This window comes from Sorex fumeus, unplaced genomic scaffold (genome assembly GCF_029834395.1).
Source record: "Sorex fumeus unplaced genomic scaffold, SorFum_2.1 ptg000055l, whole genome shotgun sequence".
Classification (NCBI taxonomy): Eukaryota; Metazoa; Chordata; class Mammalia; order Eulipotyphla; family Soricidae; genus Sorex; species Sorex fumeus.
This window is the reverse complement of record NW_026606112.1, coordinates 3628714-3648215: the sequence shown is the minus strand read 5'-3', so window position 1 is coordinate 3648215 and position 19502 is coordinate 3628714. Positions and strand designations below refer to the sequence as shown.

The following is a 19502-nucleotide window of genomic DNA, read 5'->3' as shown; positions in this document are numbered from 1 at the left end:
TGAAAATAAAATAAATTTTTTATACATCTTTAACATGTATACTACTTTATGGTCCTTCTATATATTTAGTCTGATTTTATTTTAGCCTGGTGTTTTGTGGTTGTTGTTGTGTTTTGTGTGGTTGATGGCAGTGCTCATGAATTACTCCTAGTGGGCTTTGGACCGTGTAAGGAGCTTGTGTTGAACCTGGTTCTGCTGTATATAAGGCAGATGCCTGCCCATTGTACTATCTCTTGGGTCCCTGACCTAGTGTTTTGTTTGTTTGGCTTTTTGGGTCACAGCCAGCGATGCTCAGGGGTTACTCCTGGCTCTGCAGTCAGTAATCCCTCGTGGCAGTGCTTGGGGAACCATATGGGATGCCGGTGATCAAACCCAGGTCGGCTGCATGCAAGGCAAACACCCTACTTGCTGTACTATCTCTCCAACCCCCAAACCTAGTGTATTAACACTTGCGCAGGTTTAAGTATTGGATCTGCCAGTTGGCTTGTGTTGGGGGTCGGGGCGGGGTGCACACTCAATAAATTCTCTGGGGTTTCTACTGGGTCTACACTCAGGAATTACTCCTGGCAGTGCTCTATGGAGCATATGGGATGCTGGGGATTGAGCCCAGGTCAACTGTGTGCAGAGCACTCCCCCGACTGGACTGTTGGTCTAGCCCACTTCACTGTGTCTGAAAAAAGTAGCTCATACTTCCTTAAGAGAGCTGTTGAGGACAAACGAGTCAGTTTATATCGTCAACTATATTTGATTCAGTACAAGACCCTGGGTGTATAATCCCTCATGAGCAATCAGAAGTTACTCCTAATGTACTGTGAATGCAGGGATCAAACCCAGATCGCCTGTGTGCAAGGGAAGTGCCCTACCCTCTGATATTTCTCCAATCCCTGGTCTCTTATTACTAATCTCTTAACACCCCCCTCCCCAGTGTTTTTGTTATTGTTGTTTGCCTTTTGGGTCACTGGGCAATGCTTCCTCCTGGCTCTGCACCCAATAATTTCTTTTGGCAGTACTTGAGGGACCATATGGAGTGCTGAAGATGGAACCTGGGTTGGTCTCGTCCAAGGCAAATGCCCTACCTGCTCTGGCCCTACTTTGCCTAATTTTTAGTTAAACTTTCTCATTGTGTAGTAGCATGGTTTCTTAGTTGGGGGGCTTGCCCAGTGATGCTCAGGGCTCACTCTATTTAGAAAGTAATAAGGGAATGTTTGAAAGACACCAGAGGGTTCTCCAGAGTGGAAGTAGGCATGCAAAGGAACATGGAGAGAAGCATGTGAGGTATGTGTTTTCTGGATGGTAATTATTTTAAGGGGCAGTAACTCGTCATTTGATTTACATGCTTTCATTTGGGGGAGGAGTATGTTTTGGGCCACAGCCATGCTCAGGGCTTCTTCCTGACTCTGCTTTAGGGCAACGCTTTCTTTTTTTTTTTCTTTTTGGGTCACACCTGCTCAGGGTTTACTCCTGGCTTTGCACTCAGGAATAACTCCTGGCGGTGCTTGGGGGGACCATATGGGATGCTGGGAATCGAACCCAGGTCGGCTGCGTGCAAGGCAAATGCCCTACCTGCTGTGCTGTTGCTCCAGCCCCAAGGGCAACACTTTCAAGAAATGTTTTTTTTTTATTGTTGGGGTTTTGGGGGGGGGTCATGCCTTGTGATGCTCAGGGGTTAATCCATATGGAATGCTGGGAATTGAATCCCGGTTGGCCACGTGAAGGCAAACGCCCTACCTGCTATGCTATTGCTCTAGCCCCTAAATAAATGTTTGTTCTGCTCCTTCGGGGGTGGGGGTGGATGGTGTACCTGGTGGCATACCTGGTGGTGCTGGGGATCAAAAAACTGGTCTCCTGACACAAAACTTGCACTCGTTCCCCTTAGCTCTTTCTGGTTTCCCTTTATTTTGGGGGTTGGCAGGGACTTGGCATGCAGTTCTCAAGGGTCCTGGAGGCCCCTCCTCGTGACACACAATACTTGGAGGGACTGCGTGGTGCCTGGTATGAACCAGGGATACAACGCACATGTCTCATTTTGTACATCTCTCTGCAACCCCACCCCTTTTAAATTGGTTTTGTTTTAGTTCTCTATGTTAATCGGGGGGGGGGGGGTGGAGGGGGAGAAGCATATCCAGTGATGCATAGGGGTGGTTTCTGGCTCTGCTCTTGGGAGTTATTCCTGGTGATGCATGGGGAACTGTATGGGATGCTGGGGGTCGAGCCTGGGTCGGTCTTGTGCAAGGAAAGCACATTACCCAATGTACTATCTCTCTCTGGTCTTTTGATGTTAATCTCTTAGCATATTTGTGGTTTATTTCATGGTTTTTGTTTCATACCAACCAGTGCTCAGTGACTGCTATTGACGTGGTGCTCAGGAGTCACTCTTGGTGATGTCAGATACTGAACCAGAGGTTTGTGCATGCAAAGTCATGTGCTCCAACCCTTTCAGCTATTTTTCCAGTTCATGCCCAGAAATTCTGGTCCTTGTATACCACCACCAAAAAAAAAAAAGGAAAAGGCCTGGAGGAATATACAGGGCCTTGCAAGTATGTGTGTCTTTCTTTTTTAAACCTTTTATTGAATCACTGTGATATAGACCCTTACAAAGCTATTTATGATTGGATTTCATTCCTCCACCAATGTACATTTCCCAGCACCAGTGTCCCCAGGTTCTTTCCCATCACTCTCCACCCTTTACCCCTGCCTGCCTCTACGGCAGCCACTTCTCTCTCTTGTCTCTTTGTCTTCTCTTTTGGGCATTGTGGTTTGCAATAATTGTTACTGAAAGGTTTTCAAGAAAATCCCCTTACCTACTTTTAACCATCAGGTCCTGTCCAGCATGATCATCCCCAGCTATTATTGTCATATTGGTCTCTTCTCTGTCTTACCTACCCTCAGCCCCACACAAGCTTGTGGTTAATTGAAACCATTGACCAGCCTTCCTGTCACTGTCACTGTCACTATCCTCCCATTGTTCATCAGTTTGCTCAAGCGGGCCCAGTAATGTCTCCATTGTGAGACTTGTTACTGTGTTTGGCATGTCAAATACGCCACAGGGAGCTTGCCGGGCTCTGCAAGAGGGGCAGAGGAATCAAACCTGGGCCGGTTGGGTTGGCCGCGTGCAAGGCAAACACCCTGTCCGCTCTGCTATCGCTCCAGCCCGACCAGTCCGCCTAACCCCTGTTTTTCCTGTCCATGGATATTATTTTTCTACTACATATTTTTTAAAATACCACAAATGAACGCAGTCATTCTGTATCTGCCCCTTTCCTTCTGACTCATTTCACTCAGTATGATATTCCATGTCCGTCCATTTATAGGCAAATTTCATGATTTCATTTTCCTGACGGCAGCATAGTATTTCTTTGTGTAGATGTGTCATAGCTTCTTTATCCATTCATCTGTTCCTGGGCACTCAGGTTGTTTCCAGATTCTGGCCCGGTGAAATGCTGCAGTGAGCATAGTGCAGATGGTGTTTCTGCTGTGTGTTTTTTGGCTCCAGTGTGTATTCCTAGAAGCGGTATTGCTGTGTCAAATGGGAGCTGAATTCTAGTTTTTTTGAGAAACGTCCATATTGTTTTCTGAGGAGGCTGAACCAGTCAGCATTCACACCAGCAGTGAAGGAGAGTCACCTTCTCCCCACATCCACACCAACACTGGTAGCTTTTGTTCTTTTGGGTGTGTGCTAGTCTCTGGTGTGAGATGATATCTCGTTGTTGTTTTGATCTGCATCTCCCTGATTAATGATGAAGGGCATTTTTTCACGTGCTTTTGACCATTCAAATTTCTTTGAGAAAGTTTTCATTTCATCTCCCCGTTTTCTGATGAGATTGGATTTTTCTTGTAGAGTTCAACTGGTGCCTTGTATATTTTTGATATTAACCCCTTATCAAAAGGGTATTGGGTAAATATCCTTTCCCATTCTATGGGCTGTGTTTGTATCCTGGTCACTTTCTTTTGAAGTGCAGGGGCTTCTTAGTTTAATGTAGTTCCATTTTTTTTTCCTTTGCTACCACTTGAGTGGTCAGTGGTGTTTTATCTTTGAAGATACCGTTAGCTTCAATATCATGGAGGGTTTTGCTGACCCTTTCTTCAGTGTGTGTCTTGTATGCACAAAACCTCATGGAAAACGCCCCACCTGGTATACCAAACTTGGCCTTTTTGGCGGGGGGGGGGGGGGGGGGAGTGGGTGTCATACCCGGTATTGCACAGGGTTCCTCCTGGCTTAAGCACTCAGGAATTACTCGTGGTGGTGCTCAGGGAACCATATGGGATGCTGGGAATTGAACCCGGGTTTTCTGCGTACAAGGCAAACACCCTACCCACTGTGCTATTGCTCCAGCCTAGTTGGCCTAATTTTTAATTAAACTTTCTCACTCTATGTAAGCAAAATCATAATAGAGAAAGCTGTGCTGGCGGCTGTAACTGTACTTTTTGAACCTGGCAGCTCTTCTGCTTATGATCCCCAGTGCAATAGATCAATAGTATGTGAACCCTCAGCCAACTCGACAACTGAAAAAATGTGTGTGAGCAGAGACCCCAGCAAGTCCCACAACCATATCTTTGTGTCTCAGCTAAGAGTGCTCAGAGCATGTGTGCAAGCCCCACATCTTAGCAGATTCAGGCTTTGGGGTTTCTTGTGACTAAGTGTGGTAGCATTACGTCTGGCATGTAACCCCAGCAAGCACCACTGCTGGGTGTCTGTTGGCAGCAGCGAGAACATCTAAGAGGAAGGTTCTTGTTTTATGATAATGGCAGAGCATGGACAAACATCAAAATCACTGAATGTGAACTTCGTAAAATTATTCCCATAATATTTTTTATTTTGAAAAACAACACTTCTTCCTGGTGTTACTGGGAGCAGAGAGCACGGGCCTCACTCTCGCATAGCAGCTGCTCTACCACTGGCTACCTCGAGGTCCCCTGTGGAATTTGTTCAGTTATTTTTTTTAGTCCTGTCTGCTGAGGAACCACTCCTGGTGGGAGTCTGGATCACAAGGATGCCGGGGATCAAACTTTGGTTGACTGCATGCAAGGCAAATGCCCTACCCGCTGTGCTGTCTCTTCCACCCTAGAATTTATTTTTATTTTTTGGGTTGTGTCTAAAAAGATACTGTTCATTCTAAGGATTTAACAGTTATTAGTTGAAAGTAGCTTGTATAAGCTTTTCAAGCATTTTGAACCTCAATTTAGAAATGTAATTTCTATTTTCCCAGCCACCTTTTTCAGAATTAGGCTTTTTGGTCTGGAGCAATAGTACAGAGTCTTCAACACAGCCAACCTGGGTTCGATCCCTGGCTTTCCATATGGTCCCTCGAGCACCACCAGGAGTGATTCCTGAGTGCAGAGCCAGGAGTAACCCCTGAAAATCAGCAGGTGTGACCCAAAAAACAAAACCAACAAACAAAAAAACCAGAATTTAGCATTTCCATCTGGACAGATGATACAGCAGGTAGGACTTTTGCCTTGCCAGCCTCCCAGGTGCTTCAAGGAGTAAGGCCTGAGCTGTGCCGGGTGTGGCCCAGCAATTGTGATGCAAAATAGCTTGCCTGGAGAGAAGTGAGAGGTGAAGAAAGAGGGGACTTGTATTTGATGCAGGGTTTTTATTGTGGAGATAGGCATGCGAGAACATGGACTCCGTAGCAAGCCCAGTTCTTTTCATTCTGGACTGAGAACCATCCAGTCCCAGGGCTGAAGTTTAGCAACCATTATTTGCCTTTTAACATGATTGTTCTGCTATTACTCCAGATAGGATCCATGGATGGGTTACAGTCTCACCTTTGGGGGGGGGGGAGGGGTTGGTTGTTTGGTTTTTGGACCACCCAGCTGTTTTCAGGGCTTTCTCTGTGCTCAGGGATCGTTTCTGGCAGAGGACCGTATCACTTTACTGTGTTAGCCTTGAAGGACTTTCCTTCTCGTACTATTTGAGGAATTCCCCTGGTTTTTTTTTTTTTTTTTTTTTTTGCTTTTTGGGTCACACCCGGCAATGCACAGGGGTGACTCCTGGCTCTGCACTCAGGAATTACTCCTGGCAGTGCTCAGGGGACCATGTGGGATGCTGGGAATCGAACCCGGGTCGGCCGCGTGCAAGGCAAACGCCCTACCCGCTATGCTATCTCTCCAGCCCCGAATTCCCCTAGTTTTTAAAGTGTTCTAACTACATTCTCTTCCCTCCCCCACCTAGTTCTTTTATCATATCTAAAAGTATAGATTAGGAATAAAAACTACTATGAATTTAAGGAATAAAAAACTACTATGAATTTAAGGCCACTTTTAGTTTAATGGTTTTGAAGAATAAATAGCTTTTTTTGGGGGGGGTCACACCCAGGAATGCACGGGGGTTATTCCTGGCTCTGCACTCAGGAATTACACATGACGGTGCTCAGGGGACCAAATGGGATGCTGGGAATCGAGCTCACGTTGGCCGCGTGCAAGGCAAACGCCCTACCCGCTGTGCTATTGCTCCAACCCCTAAATAGCCTTTCGTAATAAAATTGTAATGTGTTGTAACAGTACCTGTCAAGTTTGAAAGTGAATGGTTATTTGCTTAAAAGTGTCACAAAGGAAAGTTTCACAGGGCCAGAGTGATTGTACAGTGTAGGGCATTATTAGCCTTGCACACGACCCGCTGGGTTAGTCCCAGCGCCCCATGTCATTCCCCTGAACCTACTAGGAGTGATCCATGAGTGCAGAGCCAGAAGTAAGCCCTGAGCACCACTGTGTGTGTTCCCCCTCCCCACCCCCCAAAAATATGGTTTCACATATTTACAGCTGTTACCACCAGTCTGTATTCCTGATCCACCTTTTAAAATAATGAATTTTAGTGCCAAAGAGAGTCTAGCAGGTAAGGCACATGCCTGGCATGTGATCTACTCAGGTTTAAAAGTCAGCACTATGTTAACATCCCATGAACACTCCTGGGTATGGCCCAGAACCCCACGTAATACTGTAAGTGTATTAAAAGTCTATAAATAAAGAATGGGCGCCATGGGGAGCACTGCTGGTGGGACTTGGTCGTGATGAGGTGTGAGAGATTCCAAACCTGGTCTGCTGCTTGCAAGGAAAGTGCCCTACCTGCTGCACTAGCTTTTTGGTCCAAACTTCGTGATCTTTGTTTAATGGCATGTTTTCATGTAGAAAATGTCCACTTTGTTGTTCTCATATAGAGCTTTCTTAACTTATTTTAATTTTTTTTTTTCAAACATCAGGGCAGCAGCAATGACTCTGCGCACGGTATTATTGTCATTGCAAGCACTGTTGGCAGCTGCAGAACCAGATGATCCTCAAGATGCAGTGGTAGCAAATCAAGTAAGATGACTGCTTTGTGGCCAGGGGGCGGGGTTGGGGGGCCTCCCGTGGTGATGCTGAGGCGTCCGGCCAGGTCTCCTGCATGCAGAGCATGTGCTCCAGCCCTTTGAGCTATCTCCCTCGCCCCAAGATAGCCAGGCCTATCTACATGACTGTCATCTTTAGTAATTTAGGACTTTATTAATACAGGAGCAAATACGTCTGCTGAAACGCAATTTTAAAATGGTTTCCTTTTTCTTTTGTTCACGATTGAGTTTCAGGCATACTTTGTTCCAACACCAATTCCTTCACCCATGTCCGCTTCCCTCCACCAGTGTCCCAAGTTTTCCTGCCATCCCCCAGCCTGAAGGCACCCCTTCCCGCACCCACTTCAGCCCTGTGGTTTATAGTACTGTACTGATAGTTTCGTGCGTATGACTGCCACTACCCCCCCAGTCCCCCCCTCACCCCTCCGGCGTGACCAGTTTCCTGCTGAAGATCGAGCCCATGGATTTATCTTCCTTTCTTTTATCAACACAACTTGTAAATCATAGTTTCAGTTTAAGCAGTATTAAGTGACATAATCTGCATGAAAAACAGCTTTTTTTTTTTTTTTTGTGAAACACCATGAGGTACAGTTGTAGACTTAAAAATTTTTGTGCTTGGTTTCAGTTATACAATCATCAAGTACCCATCCCTCCACCAGTGCCCCTTCTCCACCACCACTAATCTTGGTATCCCTCCCACCCCCATCCCCCCTCCCCACTCTGCCTGTGTGGCAGAGCATTCCCATTTGTTCTCTCTCTCCTTTTAGGTAAAACAGCCACTTTTTTTTTTTTTTTTTGGGGTCACACCTGGCAATGCTCAAGGGTTACTCCTGGCGGTGCTCAGGGGACCATATGGGATGCTGGGAATTGAACCTGGGTCGGCCGCGTGGAAGGCAAACGCCCTACCCGCTGTGCTATCACTCCAGCCCCCAAACAGCCACATTTTAACAATTTATTTTGAATTAGTTTTGTTTAGGAAACCAGATTTTTAGGAACTTAAGTTAATTGTCTAATAATATTTAATATTGTTAGTACTATCATTAATCAATTTTATTTTCCTCCTTATAGTACAAACAAAACCCTGAAATGTTCAAACAGACAGCTCGACTCTGGGCGCATGTGTACGCTGGAGCACCAGTTTCTAGTCCAGAATATACAAAAAAAATAGAAAATTTATGTGCTATGGGCTTTGATAGGGTAAGTACATAAGTGCATGTTGATTTTATAATAACGTGATTTATTATAAATTACTGATGAAGTTCAGGATTTTTTTTTTTTCCCTTGCTTTTTGGGTCACACCCAGCGATGCCTAGGGGTTATTCCTGGCTCTGCACTCAGGAATTTTTCCTGGCGGTGCTCAGGAGAACATACGAGATGCCGGGGATTGAACCCAGGTCAGCTGCGCCCGTGCAAGGCAAATGCCCTACCCGCTGTACTCTGTACTCTGACCCCAGTTCAGGAAATTTAAATCTAGTTTTGATGAACTTGCTGGGGTTTTTTTGGTTTGGGTGTTTTTTTTAATGAATTCTCAACATTATAGTAGTTCAGTATTTACTCAAACATTTTGATTTGATTTTCTTCCTTCTCCACAGAATGCGGTAATAGTGGCCTTGTCTTCAAAGTCCTGGGATGTAGAGACTGCAACAGAACTGCTTCTCAGTAACTGAGGCACAGCGCTGCTGATAGAGTCAAGCTTGCCCCTTCTTGAGGCGAATCACCATCTGTTATTTTTAGGATTCTGCATAGATTTCTTTTAAACTGGCATTCTTGCCTAATGATGTTATCTAGGCACCATTGGAGACTGAAAAAAAAAATCCCTGCTATGTAAATAAAGCTAATTAAACGTCTGTGTAAATTTAAAAAGGGGAAATACTTTAATTTTTTTTCTTGATAGTGTAAAAATTCTTTCAGCTAAGCTAAAACCATGGAAAAAACATGCTACTTTAGTGTTTAGCAGTGTACCAAGACTAGCAAGAGTTTGCTTCAGGACTTCGTTGAATAATTAAGACAATATTTTGAGTGTGTCAGGGCCATTCCGACTGTGGTGTTGCATCCCAGCTACCTACTGTTTCTACCATGGATCTCTGTGCCTGTGAATTGACTTGCATGCTTGTACTTGACTTAGGATGGGTAGCTGAAAAGACCACCATTTTAAGCATTTGAGAATTCTAACATATAAAATTTATTCAGAATTGAATGTGGTGACCTATTCAGAGCCTTTGTCCCTGTCAGCAGACTGGGAAACCATATCTGTTCCCCCCCTCACCACACAGCTGATATTCCAAGAGCAGTTTTCTCTATTCTTCATACAGTGAAGATACAGTGGAGGGCCCTAGTCCTTGCTCCACTGTTAGGTTGTCCATGTAAAATATTTTTGTCACGATTCTCTACTTGGAAAGCTTAAGTAAGATTGTGAAAATGGAGCTACCAATTTTCTCTAGCAAAAGCAGTGAATACTGAATGTTACAGTATTTCCAGATGTAATGAAAAAAATCCAACTTAGTTCCTTGGCAAATTTGACATCTGTACTCAAACAGATTTTTTTTTTGAGATCATTAAAGGAAGAAATTGACTATAGCAGTTTTTAGCCTAATTTTGGCTGAGACTACTTATCAAATACTTCTAAAGTCACACTTGCACTTACCCTACCGATTCATGAAAGCTGTGTTGGTGTTTTACTGTACATACTTCAGATGCACATAGGAATAGAAGTGTGTTATAAAATCTAGCTTTCTTTATGATGTTTCTGATATGAAAATTGAAAACTTTACCTTTTCTTGTATATAGTCAGACTTTCTATTCATATTAAAGTTACATTTCATTCTGAGTTCAAAAGTTTGAAAATTATTAGTTTTGCAAGCTCAAACACTAATGTGACCATTTTATGAAGGTTGAAATGGATTTATGCAGACAGTTCCATACACAGAAACAGTTCTTAGTGAAGTTTCAGGACCAATAGAAAATAATAAAAATGTAATGGAATCAGAATGAATTAAAGCAAGGCTGTATATTGAAAGTCGTCATAAGAGGTTTGCTTTCCTCGAGTGTTATTTATCCTAAGTTATTATCATATGTGTTGGAGAACCATTTTAAAATCATTAATTCAGCATAGTTTCATTTGACTTCTCAATAATCTTAGAAGCAATAAAAGGACCATTATTAAATAATACTGTAATATTAAAGATGTGAAGATTCTTCAAGAACCTTGTAAGGCTTTCCTGATCGACAGTAAACTCTTGTAGTTGTATAATTGCAAACTAAGCGCAAGTCGCTATGTTTTTTTGCCCTGTATGTTTCCTTAAGCATAAATTTCTTTATACAATCACCTCCCTTAATTGTTGTAGTTTAGTTACTTTCTAAAGATGCCAAAGGAATCAAGATTTTATTTATTTTAAATAGCTGAAACCATGTACTTTATATTTTGAAGTAAGGTGGGATTGTGTGAACATGTGGACAGTTTGTTTCATTGTTAGAATTTTTTTAGTGAAGGGAAGCTTGGTGATTTTAGTCATGTTTGAATTATTTCAGATATCAAACACATCCTCCCAGTTTACTGTTGGCCTGCATTGCCAGGGTATATTTAATTGTCCTCTGTTCAGACAAAGGAGAGGAGAACGTAGAGGCTTTCTGCTAGCGGTCCAGCATGGTGACTTCCCGCGGAGGCTGCCCTTGCTTCCCTCTGACCTGATGTGCGTGGAGAAAGCAGAGCTCTCAGCATGCCCAGGGCCCAGGAAATCATAGCATACCATTTGTGGAGAGGTTCTCCAGGAAGCATTTTCATTCCAAAAATTTACCTCATTTATGTTTAATGTGACGTTCCCTCTCCTTTCCTGGCACTTTTCCTACTGTCTTCCTGGGTTTTTTGCTGTTGACCATTGTTTGTGTGTGCTCGTTTCTGTGGGGTGCCATGGATCAGATCAGAGCCTTCATGCATGCCAGTCTGTGCTCTACCACTGAGTTACATTCCTAGCACCTGAGCTTTTTTTTTTCCACTTTACATTTACATTTATTTTCCTCAGCATAGAGATCAAGGCAATAGACTATTTTCCTGTGGTCTTAACTCTGCTTCTAAAAAGAACACTAAAATTTCAGGTACACAGGGAAAAGGTAACCCTGGTAGAAATTTTTGCAATTTGTCATTTAAAAGCCTTCAGAAATTAATGTTGGGGAAAAAACATACTATGATAGCTTTTAGGGCAGGCGACCTATTTGTTTAAGGTCAATGCGCATTTTATTATGCCATTTCTTTGCTGAATATGTGCCTGACTTTTAAAAGAACAAATAACTAGTTGTATAGTGTTTCATTACAAAATAGCAATTTTCAACCCAAATAAGTGTACAGTAATTGGTATGTAAAATATGTGAGGAACTTGGTACTGAATAGATGATCTGAATTAACCCCTTCAAATGTTTGAAAGTATAACTATGATTTAAACACACTCAAGGGAAATGTTGATGTTTGAATTCAATTTTTTTTTGAATTTTTTCTTTTGAATATTTTGATTTTCAGGAGAATCATACATGAAATGAAAGGCAACTTTTTTCCTTTTGGGAGAAGACTTTCACATGTGATTGTTGGTGGCATTTAAAACTATGCAAAATAGTCTTTTAAGTATGAAAAAGAATTGGCCGTTAAGTGGATATTACTTATTTATGCACTACAGAATGCAGCATTTCAGATTATTTGTTTACTAAGCTGCTAATAAGTTTATCAATGTGAAAAGCAGGTCTTGCTTTAAGTGTACGCCTGACTTGAGCTTTTAAAAACTTTATAATAGGAGTATGCAAATGTTCCTATAATCCTTGTAGTTACACAGTATAAGACAATTTAAAGATTTAAAATTCAGGAAGGGAAGAGTTCGAGCCGGGTATACCTTTTTTGTACATAGATGGAAACAACATTTGGGTGTGAAAAAGGAAGCCGTCTGTTTACAGTTAACTTGATTTCACAGATTTTTACTTAATGATGTATTGATCACTATTTTCTAGTTCGAGAAATTTTAATTCCAGGGTACAAACCATTGATTCAATTTTTTGGCATTTCCATTGTTAGTGCCAGTTCAAAATCAGTGCTTGACATCAGCTATTTACTGTGACCGGGGAAGAAGACAACTTGAAGTATTCAGTAGTAAATAGCCTTTTCCCCACGTCTGAATCTTGTGCAGTGTCTGCATAGTGTGTCACCTGTTCTGTTCGCACTGTTGCAATATGGTTCAAAGTATTGTGGCAGAGGGTCGGGGATACCAGTTTCTCCCTGGGCCCATTTGTTCCATTACTGCTTGGTTGGACTGATCTGTTCCTCATCTGCCTGTGGTCCTCACCTAAATGTCAGTTGTGAATGTGTCGTCTGCTTGATGACTCCGGCCATGCTGCTAATGAAGTGTGGCCCCGTTTTATCCATTAGGCTCAAGGGGGTGAGTGGCTGCAGATTGCACTGTTCTGTCCAATGACCCTTGTGTGCTTGCTGTTAGCTACTTTTACAGGCATCATAATAAAAGCTAGACTATTTCTTTTTGGGGGGAAGAGACTTATTTAATGTAATTTAAAGACTTTTCCGATAGAAAATGAAATACTATTGAAAATATCTATTTTTCAGCTTTCAGCAATGGATGGTGCTTTGCTGTGGTGTCTGCTGGAAGTCTACTGCCATTCTAGGGATTCTCATGAACCTCACTGAGAAAGGACCTTGCTTGTTAGCTTCTCTAGATCTCTATTCTAAACAATCTGTTAGTGATGACAAATTCTGTAGGAGGGTCTATTCTGAGCCGTTAACTTCCTGTAAGGGGAAAATGGGTGGGTTTCCAGAAAGACCGTTGAAACAGGGTGGGCTGCGGGTGGAGGGTAGGGTATTGTCTTGAGAATTAAAAACTAAAAAACACTTTTGTACACAACTGATTTTTTTAAAAAATAAACACATTTTTAAAGATGTTGAATTTTTTTTCCCCCCTTACTGGGAATTCTTAAAAATAAATGCATGCGTGTTTTCCCCTTAAAATGGTTTATATTTTCTTTCTGGTTACTCTATGTTAAAGATGAGCATTTAAGCAAGGAAACAAACTATTTTAGGCAAGTCGTTTAGAAACAAGCTGAAATTGTTTAATCCTGATTAAAGTTATTTGAAAGTAAAAATATTGTTTGGTTAGGTATTCAAGGTTTAGCATGCTGAAAGTAAATCTGTTCGAAAAAAGTCTGAAAAAGTGCTATTGTGGGAGGCTAAAGGGTGCTGTCCTTGGTTATCCCTGCCTACATTAATATTGCATAGATAGAGCTTATGCTACTTTTTTCAAATAATGAAGCTGTCTCGGGCACTCAGAATTAGCTGTCAGCCACTCCAGGTCTCGGTATTAAGTGCTCTTTTTATTAAGTGCTCTTTTTATCTTCTTGCACCTACATACGTGTCCACATTATGATGTTCATGCCCCCTCACCCCCATTTACATTGAGTAAAAATGCCCTCAAACAACTTTTCCATCCTTCTCTTCCTATTGTAAATAGTCTTTCAATGAGATACCGTAGCACCAGATCCTGCAGGTAGGGTTGTACAAGCCAAGTGCTGCATAGGGCCTCCTGACCACCGCCAGGTTAACTATAACCCAAATCCAGAACCCAGCACGTCGCCTAGTGCTGCCCAGGTCATCATGGTCCTTCCCAGTACCACAGACACAGGAACAAGTGCTTGTCACCCTTCAGCATCCACTGGCTTAGATGGCCAAGTCTTGCCTGGCCAAGGAGTCCTTGTGCCCTTTGAGTTCTTGGAAGGCAAAAAAGAAGAAAAAAAAAAAACTCCCACGGAGCATTACTTTAGTTCTTAGTTGCATAATTCTATATATAGTGCAAGCTGCTTTCAGATTCTTCAAGTGCTCTGACAGGTCATGTCAAAAAGACTTTCTCTGGGGCTGGAGTGATAGCACAGCAGGTAGGGTGTGTGCTTTGCACGCGGCCGACCCGGGTTCGATTCCCAGCATCCCATATGGTCCTCTGAGCTCCGCCAGGAGTAATTCCTAAGTGCATGCCAGGGATCGAACCCGGGTCAGCCGCGTGCAAGGCAAATGCCCTACCCGCTGTACTATCGCTCCAGTCCCTAGACTTAATGTATTTAGACTGGGGTATTGTGCTGGGCTCTGGGGCCTCACACCTGTGAAGCAGGTGCTCTGTCATGATACTCCAGGTCCTTGACTTCCTGCTTTTTATTTTTATTTTTTCTTGAGCTTTGAGTTTGAGTCACAGCCAGTAATGCTCGGGTCTTACTCCTGGTTCCGAACCCTGGACTAATGGCAGCTCTGAGTACTACGGGGTGCTGGTTTCAAGCTCGGGTCTTCCCTGTGCAAGGCAAGCACCCTAACTGCTGTACTATAACTCCAGTCCCAACTTCCTGTTTTTTCTTGATCATTATTTTGACAGTAATAGAGTTTAGGTTCAAGGACAGCCATTAGCATAACACAAAAGCATTGTGTACGTAGTGTGACTTTGGGCAACAGATGCACAGGTGAGGACTGACTGCACTGTAGTAAAAACTGCTTTGAGACTCAGATAAAGAGAAGATGGGCAAGATAGCTAGACCAGGATATTGGGTATTTGCCTTACACGTGACTTACCTAGGTCTGATCTCCAGCACGCCCTGAGCCCCACCAGCAGTTACCGAAAGTGCAGAGCCAGGAGCAAGCCCACTAGGTGTGGTAAGAAAAGATAAAATGGATTCTTAAAGCTCAGAGATTATAGAGGGTGTAAGGCTTGTTCCATGCATGTGGCCAGCCCTGGTTTAATCCCAGGCATTGCATATGGTCATTGAGTACTGTTTGGCTGTGTCCCCCATGTGCCCCACCCCACCCCCCACACACAAAAGAAAAAAATTATGAAAGGAAAAGTAGACAAGACGTATCTTTGTTGGAGACATCCATATGCAGACTGCACCCAATACCTAATTCCTAAACAATGCTTTGGTGGGACACTTCCCTTGCACGCAGCAGATGTGGGTTCATGCACCAGCACTGCATATGGTTCTCAAGACTACCAGAAGTGATCCCTGAGTACTTTGAAACAAACAATTCTTTGTTACTAGTTTTTGCTTTGTTCAGGATGGCAGCCTTAACTTCTGTCCTTGCTCTCAACTGCTGCTTTTCCAGTTCGCTTTTTGAGCCACGTTCAGCAAGGCTCAGGGACAACTCCTGGTTTCATGCTTAGGGACTGTGCAGTGCCAGGGATCAGATCGAAGTTCAGCCTCCTATGGGCAAAGTATGTGCTCATTCCATTGAATTATCAAATCCCCAATTTACCAGTTACTTTGTAGATTAATACTTTTTTCTTTTTTTTTTTCTTTTGATTTTTGGGTCACACCCAGCGGTGCTAAGGGGTAACTCCTGGCTCTGCACTCAGAAATTACTGCTAATGGTGCTCTTGGGACCTATGCCTCTGGGATGGTGGGGTGCCAGGGATCAAGTCAGGGTCAGCTGCAGGCAAGGCAAGCTCCCTACCCGCTATACTATCTCTCCTGCCCCCAATACTTCTCCGTTTATTAGGCCATATTTCACAGTACTCGGGAACTCAGTGCTTTGGGCATCAGGCACTACTAGGGATCAAACCCAGATCGAACCTACAGAGCTTGCCCTTCACCTGTTGAACCTGTTTGCATCCAAATATGCTCTTCAGCTTTTGCTAACTCCTGGATGTAATATTTATTTAAGATTTTGGGATCACACTCAGTGATGTTCAAGACTTACTCCAGGCTCTGTTTTCAGGGATCACTCCTGGCAGTGCTCAGGGGACCATATGGGGTTCCAGGGACCAAACCAGGTGAGCTGCATGCAAGGCAGGCACCTATCCCTGCACTCCCACTCTGCCTCTCCTCACTCCATCTTTTATCTTTTCTAAGGGGTCTGGAGCGATAGTACAGTAGGCAGGGAGCATGCCTTGCACACAGCACCAAATACAGACCCCTGAGCCCTGCCCAGAGCACAGTCAGGTGTGGCCCCCTAAAAAAAAGAAAAGAAAAAACACGGACTGGAGCACGGCGGGTAGGGTGCTCTTACTCTGGCCCTGGGAAACCACTTTATTCTACCCCATTACTACTGTTCTTAGCATGGAAGGTGAATCAGATAGTTTCATATATTCAGATTTTCCTCCTCCTCCTCCTCCTCCTCCTCGTCTTCCTTGTCCACCTAATCCTCATCCGTCCTCCTCCTCCTCCTTGTCCTTGTCCTTGTCCTCCTCCTTCTCCTCCTCCTTCTCCTCCTCCTTCTCCTCCTCCTCCTCCTCCTCCTCCTCCTCCTCCTCCTCCTCCTCCTCCTCCTCCTCCGCCGCCGCCGCCGCCGCCGCCGCCGCCGCCACCGCCTCCTCCTCACGATGCACAGGGGTTTCTCCTGGCTCTGTACTCAGTAATTACTCCTGGGTGCTTGAGGTATTGGGGGACCATATGGGATGCCAGGGATCGAACCTGGGTTGGCTGTCTGCAAGGCAAATGCTCTTCCCACTGTACTCTGGCCCCTATATTCAGGTCCCTATAATTGTCTTGTAATGTTATTTTCTCTGAATACCCTGATAGACTCTACTAGTATGAAGTGGTAAGTAATGTAAGGCAAAAGTAATAACAGAGCCACTGATGGTTTGGGGATGTAAAGACAAATCCAGAACACAAACTCCCAAGTAATTCTGTTAACTGCTCGGAAGGATGAAATGGTCCAGAAGAAGGCTGCGAAGATAGAACAAGGGCTGTTTGTGGTCAACCAACCCCAGGTTCAATGCCTGGCACCTTGTATAGTCCACTCAAGCCAAAAACAAAACATGGGTAAAAAGTAAGTATATAGTTCAGAAGATGATCAAAAAGAGAGTATGCATTTTTGGACACATTTCGTGTGAAATTTTACATTGAGATGGGTGGAAATGCAACGAAAGGAGAAGCACTTTGCTGGCATGCACACAGCCAACCGGGTTCAATCCCCAGCATCCATACAGTTCCCCGAGCCCACCAGGAATAATTCCTGAGTGCAGAGCCAGGAGGAACCCCTGAGCACTGCCGAGTGTGGTCCCCAAACAAACAAAACATTATTTTGTTTTTGTTTTGGGGCCACAGCCAGAGATGCTCAGAGGGTTACTCCTGGCTCTGTGCTCAGGAATTACCCTGGTGGTTCTTGGGAGGCCATAGGAGGTGTTTGTGATCAAACCCAGATTAGACACAAGTAAGGCAAGTGCTTTATCTGCTGTACTCTATCTACAATCCCCAAATTTGTGTTCCTACTTTAAAATTCTCTCTCTCTCTCTCTCTCTCAATCTCAATCTCTCTCTGTGTGTGGGGAGCTCTCTCTCTCTCTGTGTCTTTGTGGATGGGGGCTTTTTTCCCCTTTTTGGGTCACACCCAGTCATGCGCAGGGCTTAATCCTGGCTCTGCACTCAGGAATGACTCCTGGTGGTGCTCAGGGAACCGTATGGGATGCTGGGAATTGAACCTGGGTTGGCCGCGCGCAAGGCAAATGCCCTACCCGCTGTGGTATTGCTCCAGCCCCCACGGGGGGCTTTTTTTAAGGGGGTCTGTCTGACCCATTGGTGCTTGAGAGTTAGTTACTCCCAGCTCTGTGCTCCTGGGTCCCTGCAAGCAGTGCTCAGGGGACTGGAAATCATATCAGGGCCTCCTTCTTGAAAACTATGTGCTTGGCCTGTTGAGTTTTCTCTTTGGCCCAGTATCCTTTTTCTTAATAGTTACCTTTATGAGGATATTTACAAACTATTTTTTTTCCTTTTCAGTATTCAATACTGACTTCTGATTTAAAGCGTAAGTAGGTTGGCACATTCATTGCTTCTTCTCCTCAGACCACGACGTAAGGAAATGGTATGTAAGCTGATAGCAATGAAAGTCAGGATAAACTCCACAAAGAGTGAGAGTTCTGTCCCACAAAGTACAAACCAGATGAATGTTTTAGTTTATAACCACTAATGCTGCATGTGGAAAAAGCAAGAGGCTTGCTGAAATGTGGAGTTTGAATGTGTGAAGCAATAGTCCTTAAAAACAACAAGTGTGTGTGGGGTGCTTCAGAGTGAATGCACAGTGAGCAGGGTGCTTGGTCTAGCACCTACCTGCCAAGATTCAATCCCCACCACCCCATATGGTCCCCTAAGCGCCACCAGGAGTGATCCCTGAGCACAGAGCTAGGAGTAAGCCCTGGGCTGACCCCAAATCCAAAAGAAATTAAAAAAACTAAAGATGGGAATTAAATGAAATGAGAGTTACTCAATCCTCACCCTGCATGATTATTGTAATGAAAATATTTTGACAGTTAATAAATTATAGATAGTAGAGTTAGTAGATCTCTCTGTGTCTGACTCAACCATATAACAAAAATAAGATTAAATTTTCTATTTTTTTTGGGGGGAGGGGGTCACACCCAGTGATGCACAGGGGTTACTCCTGGCTCTGCACTCAGGAATTGCTCCTGGTGGTGCTCAGGGGACTATATGGATGCTGGGAATCCCATATACAAGGGATGCAAGGCAAGTACTCTGCTATCACTGTGCTATCACTCCAGTCACAGTAAGATTAAATTTTGAGAAGCAGGGCCAGAGTGATAGTACGGCAAAAAGGGCATTTACCTTGCATGCAGCCATCCAAGCACTGCCAAGAGAAATTCCTGAGTGCAGAGCCAGGAGTAACCCCTGAGCATCGCTGGGTGTAACCCAAAAAGCAAAAAATTTTTTTTGTTTTTGAGAAGTTTCAACAGAAACAAATAGCTAAGGTAGCTGAAAAAACATTGTGTGGGGCTATAATTCAAAGTGTGAGAGTGATAGTACTGTTTATAGAGTGTGTACCTTGCACGTGGCCTGTCTCGATCCCTGGCACCCAAGCATAAGGTCATGTACTACGGTCCCCTGAGCATCGCCAACTATATTTCCTGAGTGCAGAGACCTGACTTTCACTGGGTGTGGCCCCAAAACAAACAAACAAAAAAACCCCAACAAAACAAAGTGTGCTTCAGCCCCTGGCAATATACACATAAAATCTAGTTTGTGATGTTGAAGAATTTATTGCACCTTTAGAAGAATAGGTTAATATTCACATATAATAAAACATAACTAAGAAAACAAGAGCTTGAAGCATTTTCAAATGAGGACCAGAGTGTTTAGGAAGTAATGGGTTTGCCTTGCATGCAACTGATTCTGGTTCAAATTCCCTACACTGCATATGGTCCTCCGA

The 19502-nt window shown here is 43.8% G+C and overlaps 1 protein-coding gene across 2 annotated transcripts in view; it reads left to right on the top strand.

The window, feature by feature from the left end:
* UBE2K (ubiquitin conjugating enzyme E2 K) overlaps positions 1 to 13320 on the top strand; it is a 59153-nt gene extending 45833 nt beyond the window's left edge. For both annotated transcript variants that reach the window (XM_056125557.1, XM_056125558.1), the window contains 3 exons: positions 7200 to 7299; positions 8394 to 8522; positions 8918 to 13320. In XM_056125557.1, the coding sequence (XP_055981532.1) occupies positions 7200 to 7299; positions 8394 to 8522; positions 8918 to 8992 (304 nt within the window). In that variant the 3' untranslated portion in view covers positions 8993 to 13320. The remainder of the gene's footprint in view (positions 1 to 7199; positions 7300 to 8393; positions 8523 to 8917) is intronic.
* The last annotated feature ends 6182 nt before the right edge of the window (positions 13321 to 19502 follow it).